The following is a 15,446-nucleotide window of genomic DNA, read 5'->3' as shown; positions in this document are numbered from 1 at the left end:
TATTTTATGTCTTTTATTTGACTTCTTTGACCCATGACTTAGAATGTATAATGATACGAACAAAATATTATTTATAAGTTTCTTATTTTATAGTAGCGTTCTTTTCAAACTTTTACTTCTTGAGATGCAACTTCTAAATATAAGCCGCTGACCGAATGAGTAGTTTATATAAAAATATGAATACTATTAAGAAAAATGCTAAGTCTTAGAAAAGAAATTTCTATGTCATTTTTTTTATTAAACTGCTTTAAAATATAAGTTGTTGAATCGAAAAATGAATTGTATGAAAGAAATTTCAACTTAGTAATTTTTTAATAGTTTTTAATTTTTATTTAGTAGCTAACCTGATTAGTGATTTATATCAAGAAGTCATCATTCTGGTCAACGATTTTACTAACATAGCGAAACACATTTAGTTTTGTATTTCATTTTGAAGTGTACTAGATACGTAAAAGAAATTTGGGAGGTCTAGTTTTGTCAAAAGCTATCTACTAATATTTCAATAAAGTATTTTTAATTACTATATATATATATATATTCAGTTCTTCTAACATTAAGGTCATATTCTTTTCCTCTTCCTTCTAGTCTTTATGAGAAAAAAACACTTAGGAATCAATTTTCAATGCTGTTTCCATTTTACAAATATAAGATTAGACTGGAACGACGACCACTGCAGTATAATGGCAAGAGCATATCCATCAATAACAGGAGATTACGAGATTAAACGTTTGTGAGTTTATTTTAGTTGTGGTTAGTAATGTAATCCATCCATGTTTTTATCTTTTTGGGAGGATTGATCTATATGTTCTAACTTATGTATCGAATTAGTTCATGGGATCTCTATCACTTAAAACTAAAAGAAATCAAGACTGTAGGCGGCGATATACGAACAGAATTTTTTGTCTTTCCAGACAACAAGCACAGTCAGTTTAATGACAGGAAGAAAAGAAGACTGACTGGAGTCTGAGATGAAGTACTTGAGCAGCAATGTGCAGCATATACCATACATTCTGCAGCATCCAAATGGCACCGCTGCATTCTTTTTGACTAAAAGACTTTTAATTCTTGGTTACAGTTTCTTTCTCTTCTTTCTTTTCTCTCTTTTTCCGTGGCCTCTTGGCGGTACGATAGTAATAATGTTTATGCTTTTCTATCTTGGAAATTGTTAGCATTTAAGACATAGATTATTGAAGTCATTTTGTCATCTCTCTTAGTAGCAATTTGTAGCTATAATGTCATAAAAAAGTTCAAGAGGATTAGTAATATAAAATAATTTTCATTCAAAATACAAGAGGCCAGGTAAAAATATATTTAACCATTCTTTTAGTTTATTTCTTTGTCATATCCACCTTGAAAGGGAGAGGGTATATATAGCATGTTAAGAGAAGATCTTTTATTGCTCTATCACTGTGGACATTATCATAGTCACGGTGGTTGGTTCCTTGAGTGAAGCTTTGCAACACTTCTAAGATATCTTAGATGGTGTTTTGGTTCGCGTACAAGAAATACTTATACACAGACCCAACACCATTTCATATAATATATATAAATATTAATAGTTCTTTGATATATGATCTATTGTTGATCTTGGTTCACTTTCATACAAGATGGTGTCTTTTTAGCCATACTATTTGTCATCCAATACTCTTTGCAGATATATATATTTATTCAGCTTTAGAAATTAATAATGCAATATTATCTTACATTCTGGTTGCCCATGATATCATCTCAAATCATATCCTGGAGTACTTTTTCTATCATCTAAACAACCTGCTCAGTTACTATCAGTATAGGCAAGAATAAAATCATTCACTTTACTATCTACTTGATCCCATAATTCAAAGTTTCACAAATATATCGAAAGACTCTTCTCACTGGACCCAAGTGTTGTTTAGCTGGATTGTGCATAAATCTAGATAAGATTGCTTATTAGAAACATTATATCAACTACTCCTGTGTATATAAGGTAAATTAATCCTCCAATTAATTTTCTGTGGGCTTGTCCATCTGCTTTTGTTATGTCATTTTCTAAAGTGAGCTTTTCTATTAGGGTTATCTCTAGGTTGCAATGTTACACACCAATCTTTTCCAAAAGATCTTTAGAATAATTTTTCTTCAGAAAGAAATATGCCACTACTAACTTGCATACCCAGGAAATAATGCAAATAAGTACATGTATATATATCATATATTCTCTATGTTTTGTTTGTTTCAATGGCATTTATTTCCTCCTCCTTTGTCTTATACAATGCTGTATTATTTGCTGCATCTTCAAAAAAAGAAGAGGATATTAAGAAAACAAGACAAAGCCACATAGATTCATAAACATCAAGAAAGGCTTCTTACACTCCTTGGAGGTGATTTAGATGAATCACTTTCTGTGTGAAGGCAGTGCTTGAAGCTCATTCATAGGAATAAAATCACCATCATCATTATTAATAATCAAATGAGTACTATCTGCATCATAGTCTTTCCAGATCCACGCATCATCTTCATTGAAAATAATATCTCGACTAATAGTGAATTCATTTTCTTTTGTTGGATCATATAGTCTATATCCTTTGTTTCATGTATATAAGCATAGGCTTTCTTCCATACCATGCTTTATATGGAGTTCTGTCATCTATTGCCTTTGTGTCAAATCTAGTTAACAGATAGGCTTTGGAATTCTTGTCTTTGAGCATGCATCTTGTTGTTTCCAATAGTTCTATGTTTTCTTACTCTGGCACTCTATTTATTTGCCAGCCTAGGCTTTGTTTGTTTGGTTTGATACTAAATTCCAAACTTAATTAATTAATCTTACTTTTTAAGTTTTAATTTTTTAAAGAGTAAACTTTATTAGATATGAAAATAATAAAAAATATTTAATTACTGAACCAATTTAGGAGGTTCCTGTAAGAGAATAATGCTTCGAAATTATGTTTAAGAAGATAATCTCAATGAATAATAAAAGATAAGTTTTTCCAGCAAGTGAGGGCCTGTGCATATATGTCTGCATGCATGTACTGAAAACATTGGCAGTTGTTTTGCTCTCCATGATTTACTAACTTAAAAAGGGTTCTCCAAGTGCATTTTGTAGATCCATAGGTGTAAACTCCACACAATTTGTTACTATTTGATATTGAAGGTAAATCATTTGCCAGAATTTAGATGACCATACCTTCTATCTGGATTGATAGAAGAGTCCTTAGATATATTTGTGAAACTTTGTAATGATGCACACAGTTCCTTTACCTTTGTACCTGCACTTGAGTATCATCTCCCATTCAAAGATTAGATCTGATGCTTACATCCATATCAATATTTTGGTTGGCTTTCCCCTGTGAAAAATTCAACCATTTTCTTCTTCAAATACTTAATCTCTCTTTTGCCTCATAAATAAGTTTTTCTTATTCTAAACTACAACACTTTATTTCAGAATAACAACTTAATAATATAATAATTATATTCTAAATATAAATACTATTATTATTATTTTATCTTTATTAGTTCTATCAATCTACTTTATATCAAATCAAAAATTATTCATACCAATTTCATAAAAAATAAAATAATATATATTTTTTAATCTTTTTATTCACTTTATATCATATCAAAAATATTCTATACCATATACGTGTTCTTAAAATAAAAATTTTATTTTCAAAATAACAAAGAAGAATATATATTTTTGAATTAACTTTATTTCTGAAGTAAAGGATGCTTAAGTATTTATTGAGATACTAAAGTACTTTTATTTTATGCCCTATTTAGGTAATAAAATTTATCTTTAATTTTGTAATAGTATTCATTCTTCAGTGGCAATTATGTTAAAAAACTTAGGTTCACAAACAAAGCCCTTTATCGTAATATTTAAATTTCCAGGAGCGTCTATGCAAATGTTGCTTTTACCCTTTCACTGCTGTCTACTAGAGTACTGCACATGAGCACATCGGTGGAAGTCTGAAACCAGCAGCATCACTGTCTAAAGCCGGAAAGGGGAGGGCTTCAATGCGGTCCGCTCACCGCCCGGTGCTCCTTCTCCGCATTCTCCTACTTCTCTCTTCCCCATTCCCATGGCGTCTCGCGGAATCCGCGGTCCTGGGGGTGAACTGGGGAACCGCCTCCTCGCACCCCCTCCCCCCCTCGAAGGTGGTCTCCGGCCTCCTCCTCCCCAACGGCATCGCTCGTGTCAAGCTCGCCGACGCCGACCCGGCCGTTCTCGAGAGCCTCTCGGGTTCGGGCATTGGAGTCGCGGTGGGGGTCCGAAACGAGGTGCTCCGAGAACTGAGTGCGTCCAAGAAGGCCGCCGCGAGCTGGGTCCACGATAACGTCACCCGGTACTTACCACCCGGCGGCTCCGGTGGAGGAGTTCGGATCGAGTAAGGCATTTAGTTTTCTTTATTTTTAACTTCTGAAGATTTTTGTGAGGTTTTGGGCTTTTGGTGGGAAATGGGATAAAAGGTAGGTGGGTTTTTTACTTCCCTGTTTGGTTGTACCCTTTCCGGTTTTCACTTTGTTAGATTTATGGGTTATTTTAATGGCTTTGTGGTTTCGATTGGATCTTTAGAAATTCCTTCGTTGTTTGCATTTATGTCATTTAAATTTATGTTGAAATGTCTGCGAAGTAGGACACTTTAGAATTTGGTTATTTATTTTCTCTTTTGGTATTTATGGCTCTACAGTTGTTAAAAGTGCGATTTTTCCAGAAAAAAATTACTTGTTACTTTGTTTTCTCCCACTTCCTAAACACATCCTTCATGCAAGAAAGTTCTGGGCTAAGAGACTTATGCTTTTGATCTTAGTTATATATGTAGAATGATATGTTAATGGAATATTCAAAAGTTTATTCTTGATTTTTGTTTGCACGATATACTTGTATCTCAGTTATAGATAGGACTTTCTCTCCAGATCTATGCCATCCTTTAAGAGTTTGATGCAAATATGACACTCCAAACGTCAACGTGGTTTATTACAATTCTTCATAGTTGAACATCACTGCTTTTAGTATCTAATAGCTAGACAATGTTGTTCTCATTCACCGTAAAACTTCAATTACTGCTGCAAAATGATATTCAAATGTTTCTGTTACTAGTTTGTTGGAAATAAAAGACTTCTCTTGGATCATGGACCTGCTATTATAACTGAATATGGCTGGGTTTTTGAAATTCGTAAATTTGGAAGGTGTTATATGAACTATTTTCTTCTGGTATATATAATTTCTAGTCAATGTCAAACTCAGAATTATTGTAGTATATCTTTTGTAAGACCGAATGACCGGAGATAGCTTTAATGTTATGGAACTTCTTTCTTCTGTAATTCTGTTTCAGCTTGTATGGTATTGATTAAATGTAAATCCTCTTGTCAGCATATACGTTTGTCAGTTGACATTGTTGGAATGATTGTTATGTCAGATTTATGTATTTTGTTTCTAAGCAGCTTATAGTTGTGGTTACCTTATGCTTGCGCTATTTATGATTCACTATTGGGACCATTACCAATATATCTTTGCTGTTGAAGTGTTATGTGTTCATTGTCAGTTTGCTCATATTTCCATTTCTAGTATAATCTTGTTAAATGCTGTTTGATAGAAGGTATCATATTATGTCATCACTCGCTGGTAGGGATGCAAACTTTAAAGTACTACTACACAATGAACCATTTCAGTGGACTAGCAAACTATTTACAGGTACATTGCTGTCGGGGATGAGCCATTCTTCCTCAGCTATGGGCAACAATTCCAACCTTTTGTAGTTGGTGCAGCAACAAACATTCAGCTAGCTTTGACTGCTGCTAAGTTAGCTGACAAGATGAAAGTTATTGTACCTTGCAGTTCTGATGTGTACCAGACTGAATCTAATCTCCCTTCAAAGGGTCACTTCAGGTCTGATCTTAACAAGACCATGATCGAGCTCCTTGCTTTTCTCAGTAAACATGGTTCACCCTTTGTGGTTGACATCAATCCTTTTTCAAACCTTCAACAGAAGAAGAATATTTCCATGGACTATGTCCTCTTCCAACTAAAGTCACGTCCTATAACTGATGGTCATAATAAGTATAACAACTATTTTGATGCAAGCATCGATGCATTAGTCTCATCTTTGTCTAAGGTTGGGTTTGGCAACATGGACATCATAGTTGGGAGAGTAGGATGGCCTACAGATGGAGCAGTAAATGCCACGTCTCCTTTTGCCCAGACTTTTATGCAAGGTTTAGTCAATCATTTGCAGAGCAAATCTGGTACTCCACTTAGGCCGAAAAGGCCTCCAATTGAAACATATTTCTTCAGTCTTTTAGATGAAGATCAGCGCAGTATAGCAACTGGAAACTATGAGAGACACTGGGGCATCTTCACCTTCGATGGCCAGGCAAAGTATAATATGGACTTGGGCCAGGGTTCAAAAAGTCTTGTCAATGCTCATGATGTGGAGTATCTTGCTCCCAAATGGTGTGTGGTAAACAACAATTTGGATATGTCAAATGTTTCAGCTAGTGCTTCAGAGGCATGCTCCAAGGCAGACTGCAGTGCTATGTCACCTGGAGGATCTTGCTTTGGGATAGGTTGGCCTGAGAATGTATCTTATGCATTCAACAACTACTATCAGCAGCATGATCAAAGTGAAGATAGCTGCAGTTTTGGCGGGTTAGGTTTGATAACTACTGTTGATCCATCTGTAGGCGACTGCAGGTTTTCTATCACACTGCGCACATCCTTATCTACTTCTGTTCAGGGGAAATTTCCTTTTTTTACAATAATTTTAAGTGCCTTTATTTCCCTTTATCTGTTTACTTTCTCATGATACTGATTTGACTTGGACAAGTACTACTTGTGATCGTCAGGGTTATTTGCTAACGAGAGCTTTTTTATAGCCTTTGTACTGGTAGAAGCTGTATTACAACTTCATTTCAGATTGTTTTTATTCTCCCAACTACGTTTTCTCAAGCTTCTTGCTTGTAGTTGGTTGTGAGAGATTTTAGCATTTGAATCGTCATGCCAAGGGATTCGATTAATGATCAGTTTCATTTCTCTTGAACTATTTGTTATTGGAAGAAGCAAAAGACTTTCTTGGATATATACTAACAGACGATATTCATGCTGCGATATGCGACTTGTTCTTGGTTAGGATTTTCAACATCTGTTTTCCAGTTACAGTCAGAAATAAGAATTTCATATATTTCTGCTCGATTGGTTTCCTGTCTTTCTACAAATACATCAAAGTTTTGTGTGAAATATTTCCACTCTAGAGAAATTTTGATAATTTTTGGCCAATTTGAGATCTGGGTATTGCTTCTCACTTCATAATGGTTTTTCTTAATGATTTGTGATTTATATCTGCAGGTGTGATCAAATCTTGTTAGTTTTGTGGAGTTTGTAAGCTTGTTCTCCTCTCTTTTTCTACCATTCATATGTAGATAGACTAATTAATATTCTCGAATTCTTTGGATTGAGAACCATTTATATATCTTCTTGAGATTAACCTCTGTTCTTTGAAATATCCAACCAAAAACCATTTTAGATTCACAAGGCAAGTCATTATTGGATATGCTGCATAGAAACTTTTCATGTTCCATATGGGATTACTCGTTCCATTGGTTTCTCTGCCACTTCTCATATCACTCTGAAAAAAATTAAACAGGTTATTACTTGTTAACCTTTCCACATTCTTAAACTCAAGTCTTCTTACATTATCATTAATTCTGAAACCTTATAAATATACCTCATTCGGTCAATTTCTTCCCACACTTGTTCTCATGGCTTCTCTCAAGCTATTCCTCTCTGTATCACTGCTGCTAGCTTGCACTCTCTCTTCCGCGCCGCCCCAACTGTGGCCCGACTCAGCCCAAAAACCCTAGTGGGCCGGCTCCAGTCGGCCGGTGTGATGCAGTGCTGGGACGCTCTGATGGAGGGAGGTGATCCTCTTCTTCCTCAACGGCGAGACCTACCTCGGCCCGAGCTGCTGTCGGGCCATTCAGGTAATCCAACACCGTTGTTGAGCTGCTGACGCCATGTTCATGGGCCTTGGGCTCACGGCCCAAGAAGGAGACATACTCCAAGGGTACTGTGGTTCCTCTGTGAACAACTCCGGCGTACCGCCGGTTGCACTGGGGCCTTCGTCAACTGCTGCCGGTGGTGGCTCAGGACTGAGAAGAATTTGCTGAACTGAAATTTGACATCCTTGGTGTTCTTGGAGTTGCAAGTGGTTTTTTTTTTTCCTTTTGCTTGTAATGGTTAAGGACGTGCATGATGTGTGTTTGATGATCTACATGGTGAGATAATGGACGGATGTTTATTAGTGTGTATCTCATTAAATTTGAGGTAATATTTGGACGAATGTTAAAGCACCTAAATATGAATGCAGTAATCCGAGGGTTAATTACCAAATTTCCACAAGGATGCATACGCAAATAGGAATTTTCTAGGGTGTATAATGTAAACAGTACTCCTCTTAATACAAAAACCCTCCGCTCCTTGTTCGATCTTAAAAATTTCTTCTTTTTCTCTTCGGGAGTTCAAAAGTTAAAACCCTAAAATCCATGTCGGGTGCGTATGGCGGCGGAGGAGGTGATTACGCGGGGCCACCGCGAGGAGGCGGCGGATACGGCAGAGGAGGTGGAGGCGGCGGTTACGGAAATCGGGGTCCGTCGGCCTTTCTCCACCTTTCGTAATCCCTTCTCCTCTTGGAATTAGGGTTTGGCAAACTAAGTAGATTCAGAAAAATTAATCTACAGGTGGAGGCGGATATCGAGGCGGTGGCGGCGGCCGTAGCGGTGGAGGTGACCGTGATGGGGACTGGGTTTGCCCTAATTCGAGGTCAAGTCTTTTAAATATGTCTTGATCTTTGTATATGTCTTGATCTTTGCGTTTTAGAGTTTCTTTCGGCTTTGTAACCAAGTCTGGTACTTGGATCAGTTGCGGGAACGTAAACTTTGCTAGAAGAGTAGAATGCAATAAGTGTGGTGCTCCAAGTCCGGGCGGCAATGGCGGTGGTTCCGATAGAGGCAGAGGCGGTGGTGGATATAATAGAGGTGGTGGAGATTATAATTCTCGTGGTGGAAGCCGGGGTTATGATGAGAACCGTGGTGGTCGGAGTGGTGGGTACGGCGGAAGAGGGGGTTACGGCGACAGTAGCCAGGGGCGGGAAGAGCGTGGTTATGCGAATCCGGATAGGGAAGGCATGGGCTATTCGCAGGTTCCTCCACCTTCGGCTGGGAACTATCCGCCTCCACCAAACTCTTATGGTGGGAATAGTTCTCTTCCTCCAAGCTATGGTGCTCCACCTCAAAACTCTTATGGTGGTGAGGCTGCTATTGGTCGTGGAGGTTACGGTGGTCGTGGAATTAGTGCCCGTGATGGTGGTGGCAGTGGTGGTGCGTCGGCTCCTTATGGAGATGCTTCTATTGAACCCTCTGTCAAGGTTAAGCAGTGTGATGAAAATTGTGACGACTCATGTGACAATTCAAGGATTTACATTTCAAATTTGCCGCTAGATGTGACTATTGAGGAGCTGCATGAACTTTTTGGAGGGATTGGACAAGTATGGTATCTCTTGGCTTTCTTTTCCTACTGTAGTATTGGTTGCCTGTGTATTAGTTCTGGTCTTCAGCTTTATGTGGTAATGAATTATGATTGACTTCAATTTATCTCTGAAAGGTTTTAAGTTATTTCTCTGTTGTGGTTAAGAAAATGATTAATGTGGGGAGCTAGGATCTGCTGTATATTTTCTATGTTAGGATTGGGCCTGATGAGCTTATATCTAGAAATTAGAATATAACATGTCTCATAATTTTAGGCTTTAGGATCCAATGCTTTAATAATTTATAATAATTCCGCTGCCTTACAAATACTGTTTGATGATATGGAAATTGTGTCCTTGTGATTGGCACTTTACTTTACATCCTTTTTTGTAGGGGCATTCTTTGGACATTATATTCCTATTGGCATGATCATGTCCTTTTGATTAGAAGCTCCTTTGAAAATGACTTCTAATATTTTAGTTTACCTAATATAGTGAAATATAAATTATATATCAGGTACATTCGGTATAACATATTTCTCTTGTCAAATTAACTTTTCTACTTGTCCTTTTTCTGAGTTGGTATTATAGTCAATCGCTACTTGTATTGTAGTTACTGAAATAATTAGAGGTAAATAGGTCATATTACTCTATTATAACCAAGGTTTTAAAACTCGGTATCGGAATCGGAATCAGTCATCCAGAAAAACAATAGGTATCGGCTGCCTATATTGAATCAGACTATTTTTAAATCATAGAAATTCTAAATATTATTTAAAAATATGGGAAATTTTTTAAAAATTTAGAAAATGATAAAAAAATAATAATTATTTATATATGAAGTCTAAAAGTTAAAAATTATATTAACTTATTTAAAACTTTGATGAATACCGAGTTGTTGGCTTTCCCTTCTTCTTTTCCCTTCTCTCTTTTCTTCCCTTTCTCAATTAATGTGAAGAAAAATTTATCTTTTTTCTAATTTTTGTTCCTTTCTTATCTCTACCTGCTCTCTCTTATTGTCATAAGACAAATTTTAATTTTTTTATTTCTTCTCTCCCTTCTATTTCTCTCTTAATCTCTCTTCCTCCCTCTCTCTTACTATTGCGATTTTTTTCATTTCTTCTCTCCTTTCTCTTTTCCTCTCAATCTATTCCTCTCTCTCTCTTACTCCCTTTCAATCTTTTCCTCACTCTCTCTCCACTCTCTCTCGTCTCTCTATCTCACTCTTACTGCAGTTGATTTTTAGTTGCAGTAATAGAGATTAAAGGAGAAACAAACAGAAAGAGAAAGAGATTGGAGAAAAGAGAGGAATAAGAGAGAGGGAGAGAGTAGAGAGAAATGAAAGAGATGGGGCATAAGTGAGAAGAAATGAAAAAAAATTAGAGAGAGAAAAGAGATAGAGTGAGAGAAGAGAGAGGGAGAGATCGTATCGGGTGGGATTGGCCGATATCTGGCCGAAATCAGTCGGTAGACTGGTTGTCGAAACTTGGAACTATGATTACAACATTCACTAGAAATTTTTGTGAGGGTGCTTTGCTCTATCACAACATGCACTAGAAGTTTCTAGTAATCTTGAAACTTTCTACAGGACTAGATGGTTTTGTAATCATATTTTAGAATGAAATTGGAACTTGAACTATAATTATGAGCCACTTGACATGGACATTGTTATGAAAGTCAATTGAAGAAAAATTTCTCCAATGTCAATTGCAGATGTAATAGTCTCATATAAAATTAGGGGGGGAATCAAGCCTAGCTTTGTTCATGCTTTGTTGGAAATTAATTTCAACCTAAGTCAAAAGATCAAGCTTGAATTGATTAATTTTAATTTGAGCCTATTTCAAGTTCAAGTGAGCTCGAGCCTACTTCGAACTGCTTGATAAATAAATTCAAGCTTATTTCAAATCAAGCTTGAATCCAGCTTAAATCTAATCTTGGGTGGTCTACACTTCGTAGAATCAAATTAAATATATAAAATTGAATCTTATTTAAAGTCTGAAGATCATTTTGTTAAATATTTTCCTTCACAGTTCATAGCCCTTATTTATTTACTCATAATGCTTTGATAGAGTTCTTTTCCTAAATATGAATTAGAATGCATATGTAATGCTTACACTGAATATGGATTTAGTTACATTTACCACAACTAGAAACAAACTATTGTTAAAGGTACTTTGTTTTGTATCTTGGCAGAACTTTATTTCAGATTAGATTGATCATGGGTTTTGAGTAAATTCATATTCTTTCTAAGGTTGGAAGGATCAAGCAGAAACGTGGCTACAAGGATCAGTGGCCTTGGAATATAAAAATATATACCGATGAATCTGGAAGAAATAAAGGAGATGCTGTACTGTCTTATGAGGATCCCTCTGCAGCACATTCAGCTGGCGGATTTTACAACAGTAATCTTTGTTATGACTGTAGTTATGTTTTACTTGCCAATCATTTTCATTAAATTTCAGTTTGATGTATACAAATGGTTATTTTTGTTTAGATTATGATTTGAGGGGCCATAAGATAGGTGTTGCAATGGCCGCAAAATCTGCACCTAAAGCTCCCCCACCTTTTTCTCACAGGTATCTCTTCCACTAGTCAAAAGAATAAGTTTACTTGGTACTATGGCAATGAGTGTCTTATCCTTTTAAATGAGCAAGTTATTCTCTCTAATGTTGTAGCAAAGTGTTCTTTACTTTGTGTTTAGTTTTTATATTAATTTTGGTTATGGTTTGACGATCTAATTAAGGAAGATTTGTTGGATGTCTTGTCTCTAAAAACTTAAATATTATTTTGTCAGATAAAGTATTATGTCATGTTTACCACCAGGGTGGCGTCTTAATAGCAAAGCATGAGTTCTGGGTAGCCCCAACCATGTGTTCAAATTCTCTCCTGCAACAAGTGTGCTTGGGGGTTTATGTGGACTGTGGAAATTGCAGGATGTGGTGGTGGTGTTGAATGGATGGTGCAGCCCATTTAGAACTTGTATTAGGAGAGAGATAACCTTGTATTGTCTTAACCCATTTAGCTTATGAGCTCTAGTAAATAAAAAAGCCTATTGTACCACATCTAAAAAATCATTTATGTAGCAGACAGAGTGTTGTCTCTTCCACAGAAAATGCTGATATTTTCATCTGATTGTTCTTTTGGTGTCTCAGAGCATTATTTATTTGCCTGCCCCCGACTGCACACTTTTCTTTTTATGCTATGTCTTGATTCTAGTGATTAGCTATATATTTATGAATCTCACTGTTTATGGTATTGCTCATTTTATATTTTTATCACATTAATGCTCGATACTGATTGTTGGTCTTCTTTGTTTAATCTGATTGTTCTGGAACAGGGGCGGGAGAGGTGGCTATGGTGGTGGTGGTGGTGGTGGCAGGCGCAGGGACAGTTTCAATGATGGTGGAGGATCAGGGCCTGATAGAAACTATGGAGGGGGGCAGCGCTCACGTCCATACTGAAAAGATGTTCGTTATTTGCACTTAAGAGTTTGATCTATGAGAATCTGTTACTATTCCTATTCATCAAAGTTGTAATCATAGAGGAGCTTAAGGTAGGCTGGCCATATTCCCCTAGGGAGCTTTACTCTCTTCTTCCTGGGACTTGATGAGTGTTGGTTCCTTAAACCTGAAATTGATTTGAATTATGTCAATGTTTTCCTGGAGGCAGGTGGATATAATCTTGAAAAATTGCTGGTAGGTTTGAGATTTCCAGGTGAGTTCTGCTCTTTCTTGAATTTTCACTGATTTGCATGACCTCTCCTATTATTCACATGTTACATACAACTTCATGTTTTGATCATTCTATTGCAGTAAATGCATTTTTGCATGTTCTTTAGTCATGAATTGCTTTTGCTTGTGCCACTTAATATTATACTTTACATGCCAACCTGAATGTGATTCAGTAGATTACAAAATGTTCTCTCTTTAGCTTCAGCTTAAAAGTATAAGGTCTTAGACAGCGGAAAGTGTAGTGATAACTGTAAATTAAGCTTCTTGAAGCATACGGTGTGCTTGTAAAATGCAATGTAGGTCACTGCTGGTGAATCTACCGAAATAGTTCTATCTCAATAGTTCATGCTGAACTTAAAATTGCTGTTTCTGTTTTGATTATGTAGGTTGGAGAGCCAAGCTTGGGGCACTCTCAGACCTTTTAGGCTGTCCAAATAAGTGCTAGAATTGGCATATGTGGGCCTGGGGATTTTATAAGTGAGCCGAAAAGACTCGGTCGATCAAGCACTGATCATTTCGCAGCGGCTATAATGAAACCTTGTGTTCTTAAGACCCCTGAGATTATTTCCTATTACCCTTATCCTACCTTCTCCATGACATGACTAGTTAGTACTATATTACTCTTTTTTTTAGGTGTAGTACTCTCTCTCTCTCTCTTGTTGGGCTGCATTACAATTAGTTCCCTTCCACTCCACAAAATTCTTGATATACTCTCATAAAAAACCTCACATTGTGGTGCCTCCATCTAATCCTTGTGCGTAGTCATTTTTTCACTCGCACTGTCAGCTTGTGTCTTGGTAGCACGTGAGATTTGGTGGTGATGGTGGCCAGTGTGATTCAAGTTGTATGCAGTCTATTCAGGCCTTGGTCGGCCATATTGGCCTTGGATCATGCGGGAAAATCTTTTTGTCCTCTCCTTTGGTTGTAGGCCTGGTCAATTTGACATGAAAGCCTATTAATAATATGCTTTGTTTTTCTCGCAATGCAATATTTATCCTGTGAATCTATTATTCAGATATACCTCGTCTTAGAAGCATCCTTATTGATTTGGGTTTGCTTTGTTTGGAAATTGGAATGTGGAATTATCGTGTGCTAGAGATTGATTTTGGCCCGAACAATTCAAAATTTATATTGGACTCGCTCTGTTTGTGTATATGTGCATTTGGGTAAATAAAAATCCATATCTCAATATGAACCTCGATTTTTTCTTTTAAGCAAAAAGCTGAGTTCTGAACAAAATTTGCAAGCCTTGTGTTCTGAGAGATCCCATGATGCCCAAATATTGGGATTTAGTAGTGTTGGGGCATTTGATAAAGCCTGTGATTGGTTGCAAAACCATCAAAACATATTTTGAACTCTGAGGTGCCTTTTGGTTTCATGTATTTAAGATAACTGTATTTATAAAAATTGGTCCTCAGTTTATAGATCTCATAAAAATTTCTTTTAAAGGCTAAGTTAGACTCATATGCATTATTTTAATATTTGCTTCAATTCAGTGGCTGTCAAAATTGATTCTCAACATTTAATGGAAAGAAAAACAGAAAGATATAAACAAATTTAGTTGCATCGATTTCTCATTTAACATGCTGCATTTAAAACGCGACTTTTGTCAAATAATAAAAATAAAAAATAAAATAAAATCTTGAAACGGCCTTTGATTGTGGAATAACTTTTAAATTATTTTATTATACTCATTTCTTACATTGGTAAAAAAAAGATTATCCTGATTTAAAATATTATTGTGTTTGGTTGTAATCTTAGTATAGGTGTATAATATATTGTGACATGAAAAAGTAATAAATCTAAGAAGCTTTTTTACCAAATGACTAAAATGGTTTTTATAGTTTTTTTTGTTTTAAAAAAGAAAAGTCCCTTGGTACAGTAATTGTCGCCAACATCAACAGCCAAAATAAGCAAAGGAAAGAACCCTCACAGGTACAACTTAGAGTCATATTTTTATCATAGTTAGCAAGCTAAATAGTCTCGTGTATCTCTGGTAGATACAGTTGATAAACAAAAAAGAAAAGAAAGATAAAAGGGTACAAACAATCACCCATAATTACAGTTTAGCCTAAGGAGTCGGATGGTGACCCTTCAAAATGTTGACAAGCAAAAGAGAATCAATTTCGATGATGAGGCGAGATATATTGTGCCGGTGGAGGAAGTAAAGTGCCTCACAAAGGTTGAGCGCTTTGGCAGCTAAAGTGAAATGGTAAGCACT

General features: G+C 36.3%; 2 protein-coding genes across 5 annotated transcripts; both read left to right on the top strand.

The window, feature by feature from the left end:
• The first annotated feature begins 3,924 nt into the window (after positions 1 to 3,924).
• Positions 3,925 to 7,021, top strand: LOC140776153 (glucan endo-1,3-beta-glucosidase 9). Its single transcript, XM_073119765.1, has 2 exons — positions 3,925 to 4,361; positions 5,669 to 7,021. Exons 1-2 carry the CDS (start codon positions 3,991 to 3,993, stop codon positions 6,777 to 6,779), a joined length of 1,482 nt encoding a protein of 493 aa, XP_072975866.1. The 5' UTR covers positions 3,925 to 3,990; the 3' UTR covers positions 6,780 to 7,021.
• A 1,440-nt stretch (positions 7,022 to 8,461) lies between these two features.
• LOC140776169 (transcription initiation factor TFIID subunit 15b) lies at positions 8,462 to 14,215 on the top strand. 4 transcript variants are annotated; one of them, XR_012106843.1, is made up of 8 exons: positions 8,462 to 8,617; positions 8,710 to 8,791; positions 8,891 to 9,515; positions 11,746 to 11,896; positions 11,989 to 12,070; positions 12,832 to 13,047; positions 13,164 to 13,208; positions 13,612 to 14,215. XR_012106843.1 is itself a non-coding variant. In XM_073119782.1 (6 exons), exons 1-6 carry the CDS (start codon positions 8,515 to 8,517, stop codon positions 12,953 to 12,955), a joined length of 1,167 nt encoding a protein of 388 aa, XP_072975883.1. In that variant the 5' UTR covers positions 8,462 to 8,514; the 3' UTR covers positions 12,956 to 14,215. The 4 variants fall into 4 exon arrangements, 1 of the variants encoding a protein (XP_072975883.1); XR_012106844.1 differs by having other exon boundaries at positions 13,160 to 13,208; XR_012106842.1 differs by having other exon boundaries at positions 12,832 to 13,208.
• Positions 14,216 to 15,446: the final 1,231 nt, after the last annotated feature.

This window comes from Typha angustifolia, chromosome 14 (assembly GCF_048772165.1).
Source record: "Typha angustifolia cultivar Huaian chromosome 14, ASM4877216v1, whole genome shotgun sequence".
NCBI lineage: Eukaryota > Viridiplantae > Streptophyta > Magnoliopsida > Poales > Typhaceae > Typha > Typha angustifolia.
This window is presented reverse-complemented; position numbering and strand designations above follow the sequence as displayed.